We start from the raw sequence: 18,217 nt of genomic DNA on the forward strand, positions 1-18,217 counted from the left end.
TGTTTCCACTTTCCAAAGCCCGATTTGGCTTTGTAACCTTCTAACTTCACCAACTGAAGTTTGGCTAAGCAGGATCTCTGCCAAAAACTGAATTATTTGAATAGTTCTTGTATTTCAGAGTAATAGAATAGTTTCTATCTGTTTTTCTCCATACTAAATTTTTTTATAATGCTTCTGTGAACACCAAATCCTGCTGTTTTCATTCAATGAAAATTTTACTGTCTTAATGTTAATTAAGTAGTACTTAAATGGTCAAAAGAAGGTATTTTTCCTGTTCACCTCAGTATGTTGTAATTTTTCTGCGTATTTCAAACTGTAGTAACAATTTGTATTTTCAGAATTAAAAATATTGTTTCTAGATTGCTATTTTGGATCTATAATGCCTAGCTTCTTATGCACCTCATTTTAAAATTCTTTAAATAGCATGGATATCTCTTACAGCTAATTTCTGGCAGGCACATACTGAACTTTATAGCATAACTCCTGCTGCTGTTTTCAGAGAGAGCTAAATGTCAGTCATGCAAAGGCAAGACAAAAAAAAATGTCCTATAGAGCTTCCATAGAACAAGAAATGGAGGAGCCTAGGAATAGCTAGGGGAAAAAAAGCAAGTAAGTTCTTAATTTAACTGGAAAACACATAAAGAAAGATTGGGATGGCGGTCAATCAGCGTACTGCTGAAATTGCTGCTGGCTCCAGATCTTCGTTAGGCAAAGCTTTTGATCCTGTTCTGTCTTGGATTAAGATATAGCAAAAGATCTGCCTTTCACATCTCTCTCAGCATTGCTAGATTCTTTGATACTCAGGAACTTATTCTGACTTTTCAGACTGTATTTTTCTGTCTTAGTTTCATCCCATTTCTCCAAATTATGACCAGTCTTTTTATAAACTTTTAAAGAAGTCATTACAAAATAGTGGAAAATATGGAAGAATAGTAGAACTTCAGAGAGGAGAGGGTGGGCAGGATTGAAGGACAAGTGGGAATGCAAGTCCAAAGGGGAAGAGGATGCAAATTAAATTCTCTGACTTTCCACTTCACCCTGTTCTACAAGGGTGTGTTTCTCTCTTTCAGCATGCTCCCTTTAGAAAGGGCTTGGGAAGATTTTGTTCAATGGGATGAGCAGTTGATACTACTTTTTGAAGAAATCAACTCTATGTTACTCTGTCAACTTCTTATCTGTAGAATACTAGAATACTTTATTTTGCAGTTTATTACACATCTGAATTTTCACAGGGTAGAAATTTTCATCCTGAAGGTTGTCAGGTCAAACTCTAGGTAGGCAAAAGACTGTCTAGTCTTGTCTTAGTGCATTTTAGTGAGTTTTTTTGTCAATGACAACCCTGTCCCAGTCAGTGCTAATTCATGATGGTCTCAAAGTTAAGGCCACAGATTTGATGATAAATATTTTGCTAAAAATATATATATAAAAAAAAGAGCTCTCTCCAGGACAGTTGTCACATGTCTTCTAAGTTCTTCACACTCATAGCTAAAGCAAGGGTTGATCTTTGGAACTCTGCTGCATACATTTTATCATAATTTCTTCTTATTAACTGTAAAATTACTCTTTGTCTATTGTGTTGATTTGGGTAGGAGAGGGGTTCCTAAAAATCTAATGATATCTCTCTGACATGATTAGATTAACAGTCCCTGCCTGAATGTGTGTGGATCTCTGAGTGCTCTGGGACATCCATGCTTGACTCTCTCTTCTTACTTCCCAAAGGGCCACAGGGAATTTGGAAATAACAGTCTGGAAGATCTAAGAAGCCACTGAGATGATGAGTTCCACTGCAGACCACTTCCACCTGTGCACATCTAGAAAATTCCAAGATGAAATCCATATATAGCCAAGATGCATTAAAATGATCTTATTACAATCTTTGAGGAGCATAATGTCAACGCACAACTCATTCTGCAAACAGTATACACAAAGGAACCCAGTAGGTTTCCATAAGCATTCTGTCCACAGGAAGGTGAAAAGAGACCTAAATGTAGAACCTGTGCCGTACCAACAAAACGGGTTTACTTAAACTCAAAAAACCCAGATGATGTTCATAATTTTTTTTAATGTGCCTGAGATTACACCTGTTGATTATGGAAGCTAGCTACACTCATAAAAACTAAAGGGGCTGAAACAGATTAGAAGGATATGGCTTTGTGTCTGTATGAGGTTTTAAGTAATTGAAAGTTTTAAAACTTGTAGGGCTATTTTTGAATTCTTAATGCCCTTCTGTTGCTTCTGATGCTCTTTTCCAAAACTTTTAACATTCCTTTCCTGTCTTAGAGGATGGAGCCCATTACACAATGTGACAGAAGTTTCTCTCTTTTGCAATTTACTAAAATTGGTCTAATAATCTCTTTAATGATTTATTTTGTATCAGCTTTTACTAAGAATGTATGGTAACATAGGGAGTCTAGTGCTGGAAAAGGACTGTTCAACTTCTGCTAGTTTATGATCTCTTAAGCTGGGATGCCCTCCTGTGGTTTCTAGGTAGTATGTTTTCTACTAGAATAATAGGATTTTTTTAATGCCTGAAAACAACGGGTTTTTTTTTTTTCTTTCTTCTAAGACTGTAACACCAACTAAAATACCATGTGAAGATATTTAACATGTTGCATTACTTGTGCAATGGTTGGCCAAAGTCTCTGGTTTGAGATGCACTTCTTCTTTAGGTGGTACTAAAGGTGGAGTGTTTGCCTATGTTAGAAATTTGAGCTCCATATAAAATGATTTTTTTAGTATGTAGGTTGCTGCCAGTATTGAAACAATTTACTACTGTTACTGCCCAGGGAGGGGGGGTAGATTTTATATTTCTTTCTAATGAACTCTGCCTAAGAACTTTTGAGTCCATAAGACAAAAGTATGTATTTACTCATATATAGTTAAAATTTATTTAAAAAAATAAAATGGTAGGGCAATTGTGGTAGCTGTTGGAATGTTGTCTATTTTAGCAGACTTCTCACATGCACAGTGGGAGACTCATTGTTTCTCAGCTCTCACTGCTCAGTTGAGATACCTGTGTATCTCCTGTTTGCCACAGCTCACCACAGCTAGAAGAAAAAAAGCAGATTTCAGCAGCAGCCTTCACAGGAATGCTTACAGCGTGCAGCCTGGCACACACAGCACATGGTGGGATACCTCATCTAATATATGTCTCCTACAGGAACCAAGAGCTCTGGCTGGAGTCTCCATTCTGGTTCAGATGACCTGGGAGGTATGAAGATCATCCACACCATGTGTGACGTGCAGGAACAACTGATGCTTAGCTGTCTAGGAATCCCCTTGCATCACAGCAGCTTGATGGTAAGTGTTAGGGTGCTGTACATTTACAATGCCTTTGGCCCTTTGATTGTGGGGGTCGAATTCTGAGAACATGATTTAGAGCAAATACGTGAACTATATGAAGTCTCTTACAAGGCAATTGTGAAGGGAGAGCAGACAGGTCAAGTGAAGTTGTGTTTTTCTGTAATATCAGAGGAGATCTTACTATCTGAAAGAGATGTGTATATATATATTTTAAAGATATTTTTCTTTTTTGTTTTCCAATCATTAATCAACCACTCAAGAGAAGTGGAATGTGCAAATGAAGAAGAAGCATTTGCATGGTATCTGAGCTGTGTCAGCTACTGCTTTTGCCTACTGATTTGGTCACCTCTTTCTTAAAGACCCTTATCTTTTCCTCATGCTAGTAGTGACTTCTTTCTTTGATCTCTTCCTTGGCCTATTTGTCTGTCTTGTTTATGGCTGTCTCTCCATGAAAACAAGCGTTCTGTTTTCTTCGTGATTCGTTGAGGCTGTTAATAAGCTCCTCTTAATTTTCCTTCCTCTTTTGCTGTAAATTTTTGAAGGTCTATTAAAACTCTAATGGGTTGTTTTCTATATGAAACAAATCATTAATGTATCTTGGGAAGAGCTACGTGATTTTTACAATGAGTGGCAGGTAAAATCTATTTTTGTATTTCTTGTAATTGTGTGGAACTTTCACACAACTCCTGGGGAGAAACATTTTTTTTTAATAGAGTAGCATGATTTGTTTATTTTTAAACCACAAACATTTCAGGGACATTATGAGCATGTTCTCTTTTTAAAAAACTTCATAAAAATGCACTACAGCCCTTTGCTTCAGCCTTTTTGGACTTTGCTTGAGGCTGTAGTTAACTCGCTTCAGACTGAGGTCAATGTTATGCTTATATCTGTGACTCCCCAAGGGTGCATTTTCACAGCATCTTAAGATGATCTAAGTCAGGGATGTTGCAGTTATACTTCCTCCCTTGTGCCAGTGCTAGCACTCATGGGATCATGCAGTGAACTCGTTCAGAAAGCTAAGGCAGCTAAAAACTATGCATTTTTTTCATTGGAAGATTATTTTTGGCTATCTGAGTTCTCTTAAGTGGATCACTGCGTGATTGCACCAAGCATCAGTGCTAGAGTAAAGCAAGAAGCACGATCACGAGGCTGGAGGGCAGGATGCTTTAACCTCAACACAGATCAGTTTAGAGTACGGAGGAACTACATCCTGATATGATACCCAGTACAAAACTGTAACCACCAAGTCAGGAGGACCAGAATAGTCAGTGTTTGCTTTTGGGGTACCTTTGTAAAGGCTCCCAGGATCAGAATTGGAGGGAAGACTTCTATTGGTCTCCCTGATCAAGGGAGCAGGCACAGCACTGCTGTTTGTCTCTGCTCTTGCCCCTGGTAGTGAGACATGTGATTGAGCTGAAGAGAGGTCAACAACAGTGATGTGATTGCAAGGTTTGGTGCCAATGTTCATAGAGGTGTGGAGAACAGAACACCACAGACAGGCTTTTGAAAGCTAAGAACTGGGATATAAAATGGGTGTACTGATAGAGGTAAAATGACCATTTCATGGGGAACAGCATCCTGAAAAAAAACAATCTTGAAAATGTCTATGGAATTATCACCAGAGATGAGACAAGACAGGCCTGCAATTCAGGATCCAGTGCCTGAAAAAGTAAAGAAATGGAAAGGAAGGAACAAAGCAAACGGAGAGAGATTCCCGAACTGGAGAGGAAGTAATGTGATCTGAGCAGGCCCCACAGTATATATGCATGTACTTAACAGAGAGGAAGGGTGAGGTGAGTGATCTATATATGGATGCTCTAACACTTCACGAGGTGTTGCAGGTTGCATGCAACCTTCAGTGTGTTAGATTATATGTGGTCTATTTATCAGAAGTAGATTGTCTTAATGTCCACACTCAGACATGTATCTCATTGTAGGGATAATGAGCAAAGGAAGAAGCTACCTGAGGAGGTTGTAAAATTGCCTTTGCTGAAGGCTTTCAAAACAGACTTGGCAGGTACCTGTGAAGGCCACTTTGGGAAGGCAGAGGGGGATACACCAGGAGAGGGAGCACTGATGGGTGAGGTTTATGTTCAAGCGGCAGCTTCAGTGGCCAAGCACACAGTACACCAAATGGTATTGGTGTCACTCCTGGATCTGCACCTGGGCAGAAATGGAACAGGGGGAATGAAGTGGAAAGAACAACAGAAGAGGTTGCTTGTGATTATAAAGGAATACCATGTGTGAAGGCTATGTAACAGAATTAATTACTAGGGAGTACTGTAAACGAAAAAAAGGACTAGGTTAACATCTGTTTCAGAAACCTTGTGGTGCAGGCACTTATGTTCTTGGTAAAAGAGGGGGCAGCTCATGTTTTTTTTTTTTTTTTTTATCTGAAACTAGCAGTGTATAATAATGTACCATTAAACTAAAGCATCAAAAATAAATGTATGTTAATGGTTTCATAGGTTTTGCACACCCCTGAGTTCTAATTGTTTATTTTAGAAAATACCTTCCATTGGAGCTAAGGAGAGATTTACAGGTGAAAAGATGATGCAGTGATAGAAGTGGAAAGAGGACTGGAAAATGCAGGAGAAAACATAGTAGGAAAAGCAAGAGTGAAGCTGCAGGAGGTAACAGGGACTGGTAGCATGTTGGAAAGAGAAGCAAGAATGAACACAGAAGAGGAAAGAGCCAGCTGGCTGCGGAGAGGGAATAGATGGGAACAGATTAAAAGGGAACAGGGAAAAAAATCTGAAGAGGGGGGGTCACCCCCACGCATAGAAATACGCTTTCCACGTTGCCTGAAAGCTGGGAAAAGAAAAAAAAAAGTGGACCATCCAAGGGGAATGAGGGTGAAGCGCTTGGGCTGGCAAAGCGTGCACGCAGAAGGTAAGGCAGCGCCGTCCGCGCCGGGTGCCCGTTCCCGTCAGGCGGTTCCCGCCCGGCCCCAGCGGCCCCGCGCCCGGGTGGCAACGGCCGGGCCCAGTTCACGGCGGCTAAAAGGGGCCGGGACGCCCCGCGGAGCGGGAGGAGTTGGCCGGCGCGTTAAATCCTCCTTCCCGCCGGGCGGCAGGGACGGGAGCGTGCGGGAAGCTGCCGGTGCCTCAGCTTGTCCGAGCTGCGTGAGGGGAGGGCCGCGGCGGGCAGCGGCCCTCGGCCCCCTCCTTGCCCTCGCCGCGGGACGTGGGTCCCTCGGGATCGGAGTATCAGCGAGGCCCTGGACGCGGGGCCGCGGGCGACACACCAGGGCGAGCGGAGGGTGCTCGGGCAGAGGCGGCGGGGGCGGGGCAGGAGGCGAGGGGCTGGCGGCACGGCCGCCTAACGGTCAGCGTTTCAAACGGTCCCGCGCGAGCTGCCGCGAGACCCCCGCGGCTCGCGCCCCCCCCCCCCCCCCCCCCGCGGGGGCGGGGCCGCCGGGGAGAAAGCGCGCGGCTGGGAAAGGGGCGGCCCCATTGGCTCGCGTCCGCCGGGTTGACGCATTGGCGCAGCCGGGCCCGGCCCCTCCCCCCTCCCCTTTCTCTCGGCGCGAGCAGAGGGTGGTCAGCAGCGCCGGCCGTTACGGGGCAAGTCTATTGGCTAGCCGGGACATCCGTTACCGGCGGGCCCCTCCCTCTCTCGCGGCTTTTGCCGACGCGCGGCGGAGGTCGCGCCCTCCGATTAGACGTCGCCCTCGTCAATCTCGGCCGAGGCCCCGCCCCCGTAGGTGAGTCGCGGACGGCAACGGCGGCCCGCTCTCATTGGCTGCGCGAGCGGCGGGGGCGTGCGCTGCGGCGGCACGGCGGGCGGGGCTCCCAGCGTCCCCTTTGTGTGGGCACCAGTCGCCGGCCGAGCTCTTGAGGAGTAGCAGCCGCCATTTTGTGCGTGTCTGTGTTTTCCCCCCGCCCCCCTTTTCTGTGGGAGCAGCGGCAGCCGGGACGCCCCATCTCTTCCGCGGGTAAGGTGAGGCGAAGCGAAGACTTTGGGCCAGACCGAGGGCCAAATCGCTGGCGGCTGCTGGCTGCCGTGAAGTCGCGCTGCTCGCAGCGAGAGAGGGGGAAGAAGCTGACGGAGAAGGGGGAAAGAAAACCTTCAGAGCTGCCCCCCAACAGGAGGAGGAGTCTCGGCGCCAGGCCTAGGCGCAGCCCCGGCACCGGCGGCAGCATGGAGAACTCGCAGCTATGCAAGCTGTTCATCGGCGGCCTGAACGTGCAGACCACGGAGGCCGGGCTGCGGGAGCACTTCGCGGCCTACGGTACCCTCACCGACTGCGTGGTCGTGCTCAACCCGCAGACCAAGCGCTCCCGCTGCTTCGGCTTCGTCACCTACTCGGCAGTGGAGGAGGCCGACGCCGCCATGGCCGCCTCCCCCCACGCTGTGGACGGCAACGCGGTGGAGCTGAAGCGGGCCGTGTCCCGCGAGGACTCGGCCAAACCCGGCGCCCACGCTAAGGTGAAGAAGCTTTTTGTGGGCGGCCTCAAGGGGGATGTGGGCGAAGGGGACCTGGTGCAGCACTTCAGCCAGTTCGGCCCCGTGGAGAAGGCCGAGATCATCGCCGACAAACAGAGCGGGAAGAAGCGCGGCTTCGGCTTCGTCTATTTCCAGAACCACGACGCCGCCGACAAGGCTGCCGTGGTCAAGTTCCACCCGATCCAGGGCCATCGCGTGGAGGTCAAGAAGGCCGTGCCCAAGGAGGACATCCAGTCGAGCGGGGGAGGCGGCGGTGGTGGCTCTTCGAGGCCTTCCCGGGGCGGCAGAGGCGGAGGAAGGGGACGGGGCGGCGGATCCGGCAACCGGGATCACAACGGCCTTTCCAAAGGAGGCGGCGGTTACAATAGCTACGGCGGCTACGGCGGAGGCGGCGGCGGCGGTTACGGCTCCTACGGCAGCGGTTCCTACGGAGGAGGTGGCGGAGGAGGAGGTGGCGACTACGGCAACGGGTACGGCGGGTTCGGCAGCTACAGCCAGCACCAGTCCTCCTATGGCCCCATGAAGAGCGGCGGAGGAGGTGGAGGAGGGGGCGGCAACTGGGGGGGCCGCAGTAACAGTGGACCGTACAGAGGAGGCTATGGTGGGGGAGGGTATGGGGGCGGCTCTTTCTAAGTTGGAGCGCCCATACCCATTGGGGGTGGCATGGAGAGCCCTCCCTTTGATACGGGGCAGCTTCTAAATGGTTTCTCCCCTCATTCGCCGAAGGGCAGCTCCTTTTAAATGCCTCCCTGCTGTGGGAGCAGCTCCTAAATGCCCCCTGGGGGTCGCCTCTGCTGCCTGTGCCACTTCTTTCTCTCTGAAGATGGACTGGGCCCCACATACACATACTTTGTGTTACAGTCATTGATGGACTCTATTTTTTTATTATTACTTGGACCTTGGTCGTTTTTATACTAGCAACGAAAAATGTCTTGTTTTAATTTGTTTTTTTGGGGGTATGGGGGGGGGAAGTGTCTTGCTGATCTGGAGTAAAAACTGGGGAGGGTTATGGGGGAATTTTCTTTGTTGTAAGGACTCGATACCTGGCTACTACATTTTTTTCTACAAAATCTACTCGGATCCCATGACTGAAATTAACATTTCTGTAAAGGAGGAAGAAATCGTTTTTACGTTTTTTATTTTTTAAATAAATCATTGTGTTCATTGACCTTTACATGTCTAATTTTTTTTCCTAGGATCCATTCCGTACGGTTTAAGGCTTTTCTGGGTTTGAAACAAGTGTTCCTCTGCTTTAAAATCTCTATGTATTTAGAGTGAATATTTTATTGCCAGTAAAGGTCCTAATTGACTTTTTTGCTTTCCCCCCCCCCAGTGGATTTATTGGTTTTCAAACATTTGACAGAAATTTTTGAAGTACTGATCCGTGGATGTGGTCTGTTTTTTAAATATTCGTTCTCATGCAGTTTGTGTGCATCCACCATCTTGTACTAGGCAGTTTGATGTGCTGACATGGTTGGTCAATTTTTTCTATAGGACTTTTCCATCAACGTATGTACTGTGTAGTTTTGAAGAAATAGTTTGTGTTAAGCATGTGCTTCATTCATATATAAAATGTTCAAATTTCCGATTGCTTAGTTTCAAGTCCTCTTATTGGTTTGTCTGTATATGATTCCTTACAGGAAAGGGTCAACACTTATCCCTTCTATTAAATGCATACTTGTTTTCATAGTACCGGGTTAACAGATTTCACTCTGAACTATTGTCCTTCATTAAAGTTCCCCGAAACTCTTTTGCAGCACCATCTACTGGCAGGATGGCAGAATCATTGCTGTAGGCTTTATTACAGCAAAGTAAAGTTGGTTTGCTAACAATTGTACTAGATTTTTGAAAGCTTTTTTTATGCCATTAGATGACTGGTGTAGAATGAAATTAAATCTGCATGTGAATAAAGATGGGCTCCATGAGTACTGACTGAAAAAAGAAATGGATTTGCAATACTTGCCTCAGCACGTTTTTTGGATCATTTGCTTTTTTGCTTTTTTTTTTAATAATTGCAATTGCCCATATTTCAAAAAGTGATAATCTAAACTGGGCAAAGTGCTATGATAAATGAGCCAGCTAAGTGTACCAGTAACATAGGTGCCAGTTGTAAAGCAAAAATATCTGTGTAGTCTGCTTGATTAACAAATGTATATTTGTAGCCCTTTCACGCAATAGAATTGAAGTTTGTTGTTTATTAAAAAGCATAATGTTTTAGGGGAAAACTGCCTTCCTGCATAGAAATATAGAATAGCAACGTTTATGGGTTTATGGATATCAAATAAAGAATTGAATTCCTTACATGCTTGAGTGAGAGTATGTATGATATGGGGCATGGATTAAAAAGTACAAAGCTATTTTGACTTCAGGTTTCTAAACACTTAGTTTTTAATACTGATGCTTTATGGGACTTCATCCTGAAAGCTGATCTGTGGTCCAGATATGCAAGATCCTAGGCATGTAACTCCCACTGATTGCAGTGGAAAGTGAATGTCTAAGGCTTTGTGCCTCTGGGCTGTAGAATTTCGCATGAAACCTCAATGTATTCTCAGTCTTTTATCTAAGTCTAACTTGACACTGATTTTAGTTGAAATGAGTCTTTTTGTTGTATTAGAAATAAAACTGGTGTCAACTGAATTCACTGCCTGCTTGAGCTTAAATAAACAGGGACAACTTTTTGATATCTTCAAGATCTTAAGCTTTAAGAGCCGAGTTTCCTCTTGTTTGTGGTATTTTGTGGCTCTTAAATGGTTCTCTTTGACCTAGCTTTTGTAAATAGGTTCCAAGTAACTTGCTGTTTGAAATTATATTGTATTTTTTTTACTCTAAATACTTGTTAGCGTCTGTTGTGAACGAGTGTCACTGATAACTTGTTGAAAGTGCAAGTCACTTCAAAGAAGTATTTGTGAAATGTTGCACTTGATAAACCAGCAGCTCTCATCAGTGGAGAGCTTCAGGTAGTTGGCTTTATTTCAGACCATTAAGCTTGAAATTTTTTTGTTATCTTTACAATTTAAAGATGTTGGACGGTCCATCTGCAAACTTCAAGAGAAGCACAGCTTTCCATTTTGTAGTTCAAACAGCTGTTGAGCTCCAGGCCTTGTATTAGTTTAGGCATATGATTGTCCCTTGCATGGGTGGGTTGCCTTAGCCTTGTCAAAGGACAGCCTGTTTTTGAAAGATGCAGTTAAAATCACTTCTGTGATGTGGCTTGTCATTAGAGGAAAAGATTTGCGTACAAATCAGACTTCATGTGTGAACTCTTTAACTGTTTTGCCAAGTTATTGCTTGGTTTTGAGAACTATTATACTGAAGCAAACTATTTGATTACTTGTACGTAAGTCCTCTTGTAGGACTACTGTCTTACAGAATAAAGAGCGGATCCCTGAAATTGCATCTGTATTTGAGAGGAATATGCTGTCTAATTTATATCTTTAAAGTTTGTCATCTGTGTAACTTTCTAAGGTTTCCTCGGAAGTGCTCTGTGGCAAGTGGCTCGGGTAATTGGGACTGGCTGTACTCCAGGCTCTTCTCTCTGGGGAAGAAGAACTTTTTTTGTGACAACGCAGGTACCTTTACGGAGCTTTGTCTAAATGATTGTTCAGTAAGGGGCAATAGTGATAGGCTGTACCATGGAATATAAAAAGATGTAAATCCATATTGGATAGTATTAAAATGGCAATAATTTAAATCTCTTTGAAATCTGTTTGTGGGACAGTTCCTAGTGAATGGAAAATGTTTGTTGCTCAGACTTTGTTTACATGTTTAATGGTATTTTGTAGTTTTCTGACCCCTGGTGGGCTTGTCTGCATGGGAATGTATGGAGGAGTTGAAGATTAAATGAAGTCTGTAGTTGAATAAGTTTTTTAGACTGCAAAGTCTCACTGGGATGGTTTTATGGAGATAGAAGTAAAGTAGCTTTAGTTTGCTGTTCTTGTAGCTATTACTGGAGGATAGGTATCTGAAATCATTTAAAAAGCTTAATGGCCTCCTGTTCAGTAATGACTGAAGTACTGTTTCACCTGTGAGAAATAGGAAGTGAGAGCAATTACTTTATTTTTCAGGTTCAATAAGGAAAGTAAAAGTGCAGCAGTTCTCTTAAAATGGACTTTTTTGTCGTGATCTGCATGAACGAAAACAAACTCCCCAAGACAAAGCTCTGTAGAGTCTATAGTACCGTAGTCTTGCTTACTGTGTTAAGTGATGCACAATGTATTTCTTTTAATAATAGAGTAAGCAGGAGTATTCATATCTACTCCAAATACTAATATGTTTTTAGTCCTGCTTCGTGTGACTTGTAAATTTTATTTGACTAATACCAGTGACTACTGTGTTAAAAAGAAACATGCTAAACACCTCTACACTTAGATAACTGCACAAATCAATGGAAGGTCATCTCATTTGCTTATTTTAATGTTAGATGATGGAAAGGTGGTTCAGAACAGAAGCAACAGTTGAAACTGCTTTGATCACAGTAAAAACTGCAGATCACTGACTGTTACAGCTGTGGCAGATTTCAAAAATAAAAAGTTGTCTTGCCCTTTAGACTAGTGTAATATACTTAGGATAGGTGATGTTTACTGTGGGGAACTGAGCAACCTCTCAGGTTTGTGTTGTGTTCTGGAATTGCTGCGAGCTGTGCGGCTGCAGCGCTAGCTCCTGTGTTCCCAAAGCTGCTAGCGGGAGGGGGCATCCTGGGACCTGTTAGGAGGCCAACAGCGTGCACGGTGGGGGCAGTAGTGGGAGATGTCTTTGAACAGGTGAACAGTGGCCTTAGAAATGAGGGAAGCTGAAATACTTAAGGCAAGTCTAATTTACGGTTGTTAACTGCTTTACTGTGTTCTTTCCCCCACCCGCTTAGATTCCATCTGTGAAGCAAATTTTGTTTTCATTTTTAGAAAGATCTAAATAGAGAGTGTAGATCAGAACACTGGTTTATTATCCTACCCTGTCAGCTGATACTATTGTCACAATATAATGGCATTCCTATTGCTGCTGAAGGGTTTAATGCTGAGTGGTGCTGAGGACCCTCACTTCGAGTCTGAAAACAGAGCAGCTTTTTTCCTATGTACCTCAGAATGTGCTTTCTAAAAATGCAAAAGTTTGATTTATTTTTTTAAATTAATCTCCCAAGATAAAACTTGAGGAGACACTTCTAATGTGTATGCAGAAGATGAAAATACAGTATATTTTTGTGGAAACAGGATTTTGCTACTACAGCCTGTGAGCTGGTTTTCTAGTAGGTAGCTTGCTTAAGTTTAAAAGGGATTCTTGTCCTGTAGTTGTTCTGATGGCTTAAAGTTTATCACATAATCAGCAGTTTGTACCACATTTGTTGTATAAATTTTGTTACGGACATCTGCTGTCTAAGCTATCAAATAGGAAGAAGGCCTTTCCATTTGTTTTCTTAAAGTGTGTGTGTGTATATATGTATACACACACAAAATACCTTGGATTAATATTAGTTGATTTAAAATGTAACCTGAAAAGCTGCTCTTTTTCACCTTAACCATAGCTGCAGTTTACAAAAAAATCATAATTTCATCTTTTTTTGCGTAGTTAATTCCATGATTTGATGTATCTATCTCTTAAAGATGCATTTTCTGCTTATTTTTGTATTTCTTAAATAAAGAATTACATCTGTGATTCGTTTTAAGATGTATTTCACGAGAGCATTATAAGGAGCTCTGAGCCAGCCTGAAAGAAGCACTGTTTGCTTTTGTTGATGAGTTTCCTATTGAAATATTACTGCTTCTGTTATTTTTGGTATGCATGTGTGTACGCACACCCTTTCTGCTCACCTAGAATGAATATTTATTCCTACTGCAATGAAAGTACTACGAATCTAAAACTGGTCAATAATATTTCTTACAAAGCAAAATGAAAGGTCTTCTGCAATACATCTTTACCTGTTTTTCTGTTACTTCTTGTATGCTGGTAGTTTTTAAAGGAGTGGATGAAGTTGGGTGCTTTCCTCCTCAATGTTCCTTTGACAAATCCTAATGTTAATTTTTCTGCTTTCTTTGCAGTCAGAACTCTGTCCAATTTCTATATTATATGCAAGGGGATGAAATATACAGTTGTTCCTGAACTGACATCTCTCTGTGGTTCTAGAAGTGTCTTGATCATGTCTCTATCCCCTGTAAAAACCATGTAACCCATCTCATGGGAGAATAGAGACATGGGAAAGTGTAGCAGGTACATTGAAGGAGCAAGGGCTGTAAAGAAGATTGGTACAGAAGAGAAGCATTCTTCAGATTCTTTCATTTCCTGAAGTTCTCCTATCTATGAAATAAACTGGAATTCTCTCAGTTAAGAAGATGGAACTTTTCAGGTCCCTCGGCTGTAGCAAAAAATTTTAGCTTAAAAAACAAAATCCAAGTATTAGTCTCTGTTGGTTCAATCTGTGCCAGTAGGAGTCCTAAACAAAAAGCTGCAACGTTTTGCTGATAAATACTCTCTGCAGTTGATGTTGGTGTAAATTCTTTTACTGAAGGTCTGTACTATAAATCTGTTGTATTGGCTATTGCTGTTACAGAAAATATCAAGCTTAGAGCACTGGATATTCTCAGTGTTAGTTATCCAAGTAACCAAAGCTCCCTAACTTTGAAAACTCAATGTCAAGCCCAGTTAGATGACTAATGCCATCTGTCTGAGACATTTGGATATTAACCTTTTTAGTCTGATGCATGTAATTTCATTCCTGGATGCTTTCACAAATGAAAAATGCATAAATTTGCTAACAACTGCATTCCCTCAATTAATTTCAAGCTATAATATGTAGAATTAGATATGATTTTGATGCAGTCTACATTCATTAGATTAAATATCTTTTTTTTTCCATGTGTAATGCAGTAAGGAATCAATACCAATTTAGAAAGGGATTATGTTTCTAGCTGCAAGTGTGGTAAGAACACATTTGCTCATTACTGTCAAAGGACAAATCGCTACAGAACACTGTAGAAAAAACCCTCAGAAGCAGAGTCAGCTGATGAATCTGAAAGTATCTCAGTTGTTCAAATGCTACTTTATACCATGCCATTGCCAACTAGTTTTATGTCTCGTAGAAGCCCTGGATGCACTGAAAATGCTCTTTTGAATTGAAGGGTGGAGCTAAGCCTTACATCCGAGGAACGTGGTTGGTCTGTAAAAGATGAGTAATGTTTCAGTCACTTCTGTTGTTTCTATAACTTATGTTATGTTTTGTAGTTTTACAGTTGTTTTCTTCTGTTTTGTAAGAAATCTTACTTTCCACAAAATCCTGGTGAGAGGAAACACGAGTAATGACTTTAGGCAGTGGTGCAGAAGGAGAAAGATCAGGAGACCGGTATGGACTTCCAGTATGGACAACACGCACAAGTAGGCTTTGGGACTAGAGATGCATGCCTTTCTTAGTTGCTCTCTTTCTCTGTTGCTCAGTCGTCTTGTTTCCCTTACTGCATTGCTAACAGTGCTTTGGCGGAAAGCTGCCTTCTCCCAAACACCCGCACTGTCGAGCATGGCAGGGCTTGGCCCTGGGGGGAGGCTGTGGGTGCCTGGCTATTGTATAAAAGCACAGCCCTATCAGCTGCCTTTTGGAATAACTTACTCCTGTTTCATTCTTCAGGTACCCTGCCTTTAAAATGGATCTCCTCAGGTTTCAGGCTGTGAGTCCTGGTTGTGCCTAAATCTGGGTTATTAGATTGCCCATTAAAAGGGACTGAAAATACGTGGAACACATGGTACTCCTTCGTGTTCCCTACTGGCTCTGCTCAATGTGGTGGATGCTGTATATCTCTCATGGAGCTTCTCAGTCTCTTTGGGTGTACTGACTCTGAGCAGCAGATTTCACATAGGCATCTCCAGGTTGAACATTGCAATGTTAAATCCTGGTCTGAACGTGGTAGCATTTTAAGAGACCTTTGTCCTCTCTGACTGGGTACAATTGCAGAGGCTTGTGAGGTTTTGCAGTTGTCTAGAGTCTAGTCCCTGGTTGTGTATTTTCATTTGTCCTTGTGAACTGTATTCCTTCCACTGCTGCTGGAGTAAAGTTCTTGTTATGGAGTCCTGTCCCATTTGCAAGTTCAGGACTTTCTCACTCAGATCGCTACTAGACTGTACAACGGTTGCAGTTGTCATTGCTAATGTCTTTTTGTGGGATAAGCAGCAAAGTGCATCCTGTAAGAGAAGAAAGTGTAGCATTCTGCAATTAGAGTGTTCTCATGTGTTTGCATCCTCCTGAAAAGTACTCCTCCACACAAGTACAGGAGAAGGATTTAAGTCTTCACATCTTTGTGGCAAGTAAACTGTAGCAAGTTGCCATGCATGCCTTTCTCCCTTTAGGCCCATATGCCTACAGTTTAAGGATAGGCAAACTCTTTTTTTCTGTAATTCTATCTTATGGAAAATGCTATTGGGGTTTTCTTTTACTTGCCCGGCACCACCTACGATCTGGGCACAAGGGAATTGAGAAACCTTCCTCTGGAAGCGCAGTTAGGATGGCAGTGCTGGGCTCGTTTTATTTCTAGTGCTGCTGTAGGCCAAAAGCATTGCAAAGAGCTGGTGTCTCATTATCTAGTGCAGTTTTAAAGTGTTTTCTTTCTCTCTCACAGAGTGCACCTCTGGGTGGAGAGAGAGGATGAGAAAGTTGAGCCCTGAAAAGCATACCACCAAGGCTTGGTAAGTGAATGGAAACTCAAGACTGCAACAGAGTGCCCCGAGCCCCTGACATGCAGTTTCCCACTACGTAAATTGAGCAGAAAAAAGTAGTTGTCTAGAAAACGCTGAGCGGGGTAACTGAGGGCATTTTGTTACCTATCGGTAGACATGCTCCATAAGCCAGTATTTTTTTTGTTCAAATAAAATGCCTATGGGAAACAATCTTACCTAAGCTTTCATGTGTGGCTTCTGTGTAGTTTTCTCATTCATGTTAATGTTGCGGCATATTATGTTGTGGTATCAGAATGATGGACTGTGTTCATTAGCTTTTGCAAAGAAGAGAAAAATGAAATGTTTTATAAAAATTGGAGAGTGTGAAGCAATGAGTATACAAGAGGTGACAGGATATGGTCTTGAATTCTTATAGGTTTGTTTATCCTGGTCTCAGAGTTAGAGTATATAAATACTAATACAAATACAGCATCTTTATGAAGCATACAGGTAGTTTCCCCTTACTACAGATTGTAATAGTGGAAATGTTAGGGGATACATTTTAAAAAAAATTAAAATGACATTTTAACATTCAAGCAAAATTTGGAGAAAGCATTTTGGGCCATAGCTTAAACCTTTGCTCAAGTCTGTGTTTTGCCCGAGTGAGAATCGGACACTTCAGTAGGTGCGGAAATGGGAGACGCTTAGAGACAGAAAATAGGAAGCTTGAGGCAGAATGACTTGGTAGAATTTAGCCCATCTGAATAGTCTTTTTTTAACACCTTTGTTCAAGTGTTCACGAAAGTTGTTTTTACAGCTTTCTTCCTGAATGTTAATTTTTCTTTTTGAGCGCTCATTTCTGAACCATAAAATATGTCTGAAAATCTTCCAGCAAGTTTCTAATGCATATGTAACGTGACTACAGTGCAGGAAGTTTGTGCTGCTGACATAGCTGGCTGCGGATGACATCAATTGCTTATGTTACAGGAAAAAGTAAGAGGAGGAGCAGGAAGAGCATTTCCAGCTTATCTGTTACGGCTGGGGAGGGCGAGCAGTACGAAGACTTACGCCCCAGAAATCCCAGCCCGGGGGGCCAAGACTGCCATTTGTGCTGCTTCTAAAGTTGGTCAGGTTACGACGGAAGTGTTGGGGCAAACCGCCGTTCTTAGAGGCGTGATGCTCCGTTTTAAAGTTTAAGGGCGACTGTATTTCCTAGCGGCCAGGTTGGCTGGCCCGTGGAAAACGGGAGTGTGAAAATCACCCGTGTACCACCAGAGGGCAACAGTCTCAGAGGCTGGAAATCGGGATTTCTGTGGCACTTCTGCTTGGGGAGCAGGCAAGCGGGAGAGGGTCCAGTGCTGGGGGGGACACGCCAGCCCTTGGTGCTTGCAAAACCACATGCTTCAGAAACGCTTAGTGCAGTGGGAATTTTACCCTTAGCTTCAGCTGTCAATGCACGGCTGATGGCAGGTCTCTGACGGTTCCTCCCTAGCGGGTCTCCCAGGCCTTGTTTTGAGTGCTGTGGAAAACTGGATCCCTCTGAATTGCCACAATCCTAAATTTTTAGCTGTTGTTTGAGTTTTGTTTGTCATGTGAAAGAGAGGAGGTATGACACGCTCTGAATTCTACCAGTGTGTGTTATCGATGGACAGGGGTATGCTAGGAATCTCATAAAATGAAGAAAGAAAAATTCAGTTAAAAACAATAGCTTTTTTTTTTTTTTTTTTTTTTGATATTTTAAAGCATATACCCTTAGGACTTCTCTTCCAAAGTGCCTGGCACTTGTGGTTGCATTAGGAACCAGCGCTGCGCTCAGAGTATCAGCTCCAAGGAACTG

The 18,217-nt window shown here is 43.1% G+C and overlaps 2 protein-coding genes across 6 annotated transcripts in view; both read left to right on the forward strand.

The window, feature by feature from the left end:
* The first annotated feature begins 7,131 nt into the window (after positions 1–7,131).
* Positions 7,132–10,053, forward strand: HNRNPA0 (heterogeneous nuclear ribonucleoprotein A0). Its single transcript, XM_062587494.1, has one exon. The coding sequence runs from the start codon at positions 7,447–7,449 to the stop codon at positions 8,383–8,385; it is 939 nt and encodes a 312-aa protein (XP_062443478.1). The 5' UTR covers positions 7,132–7,446; the 3' UTR covers positions 8,386–10,053.
* Positions 10,054–14,973: 4,920 nt separating this feature from the next.
* KLHL3 (kelch like family member 3) overlaps positions 14,974–18,217 on the forward strand; it is a 56,127-nt gene continuing 52,883 nt past the window's right edge. For all 5 annotated transcript variants that reach the window (XR_009959860.1, XM_062586979.1, XM_062586980.1 and 2 more), the window contains exons 1-2: positions 14,974–15,111; positions 16,344–16,410. Coding sequence is in view for 4 of the 5 variants with exons in the window: in XM_062586979.1 (XP_062442963.1) it covers positions 15,036–15,111; positions 16,344–16,410 (143 nt within the window). In the remaining variant the exon portion in view is untranslated. The remainder of the gene's footprint in view (positions 15,112–16,343; positions 16,411–18,217) is intronic.

Source organism: Rhea pennata, chromosome 14 (assembly GCF_028389875.1).
Source record: "Rhea pennata isolate bPtePen1 chromosome 14, bPtePen1.pri, whole genome shotgun sequence".
NCBI lineage: Eukaryota > Metazoa > Chordata > Aves > Rheiformes > Rheidae > Rhea > Rhea pennata.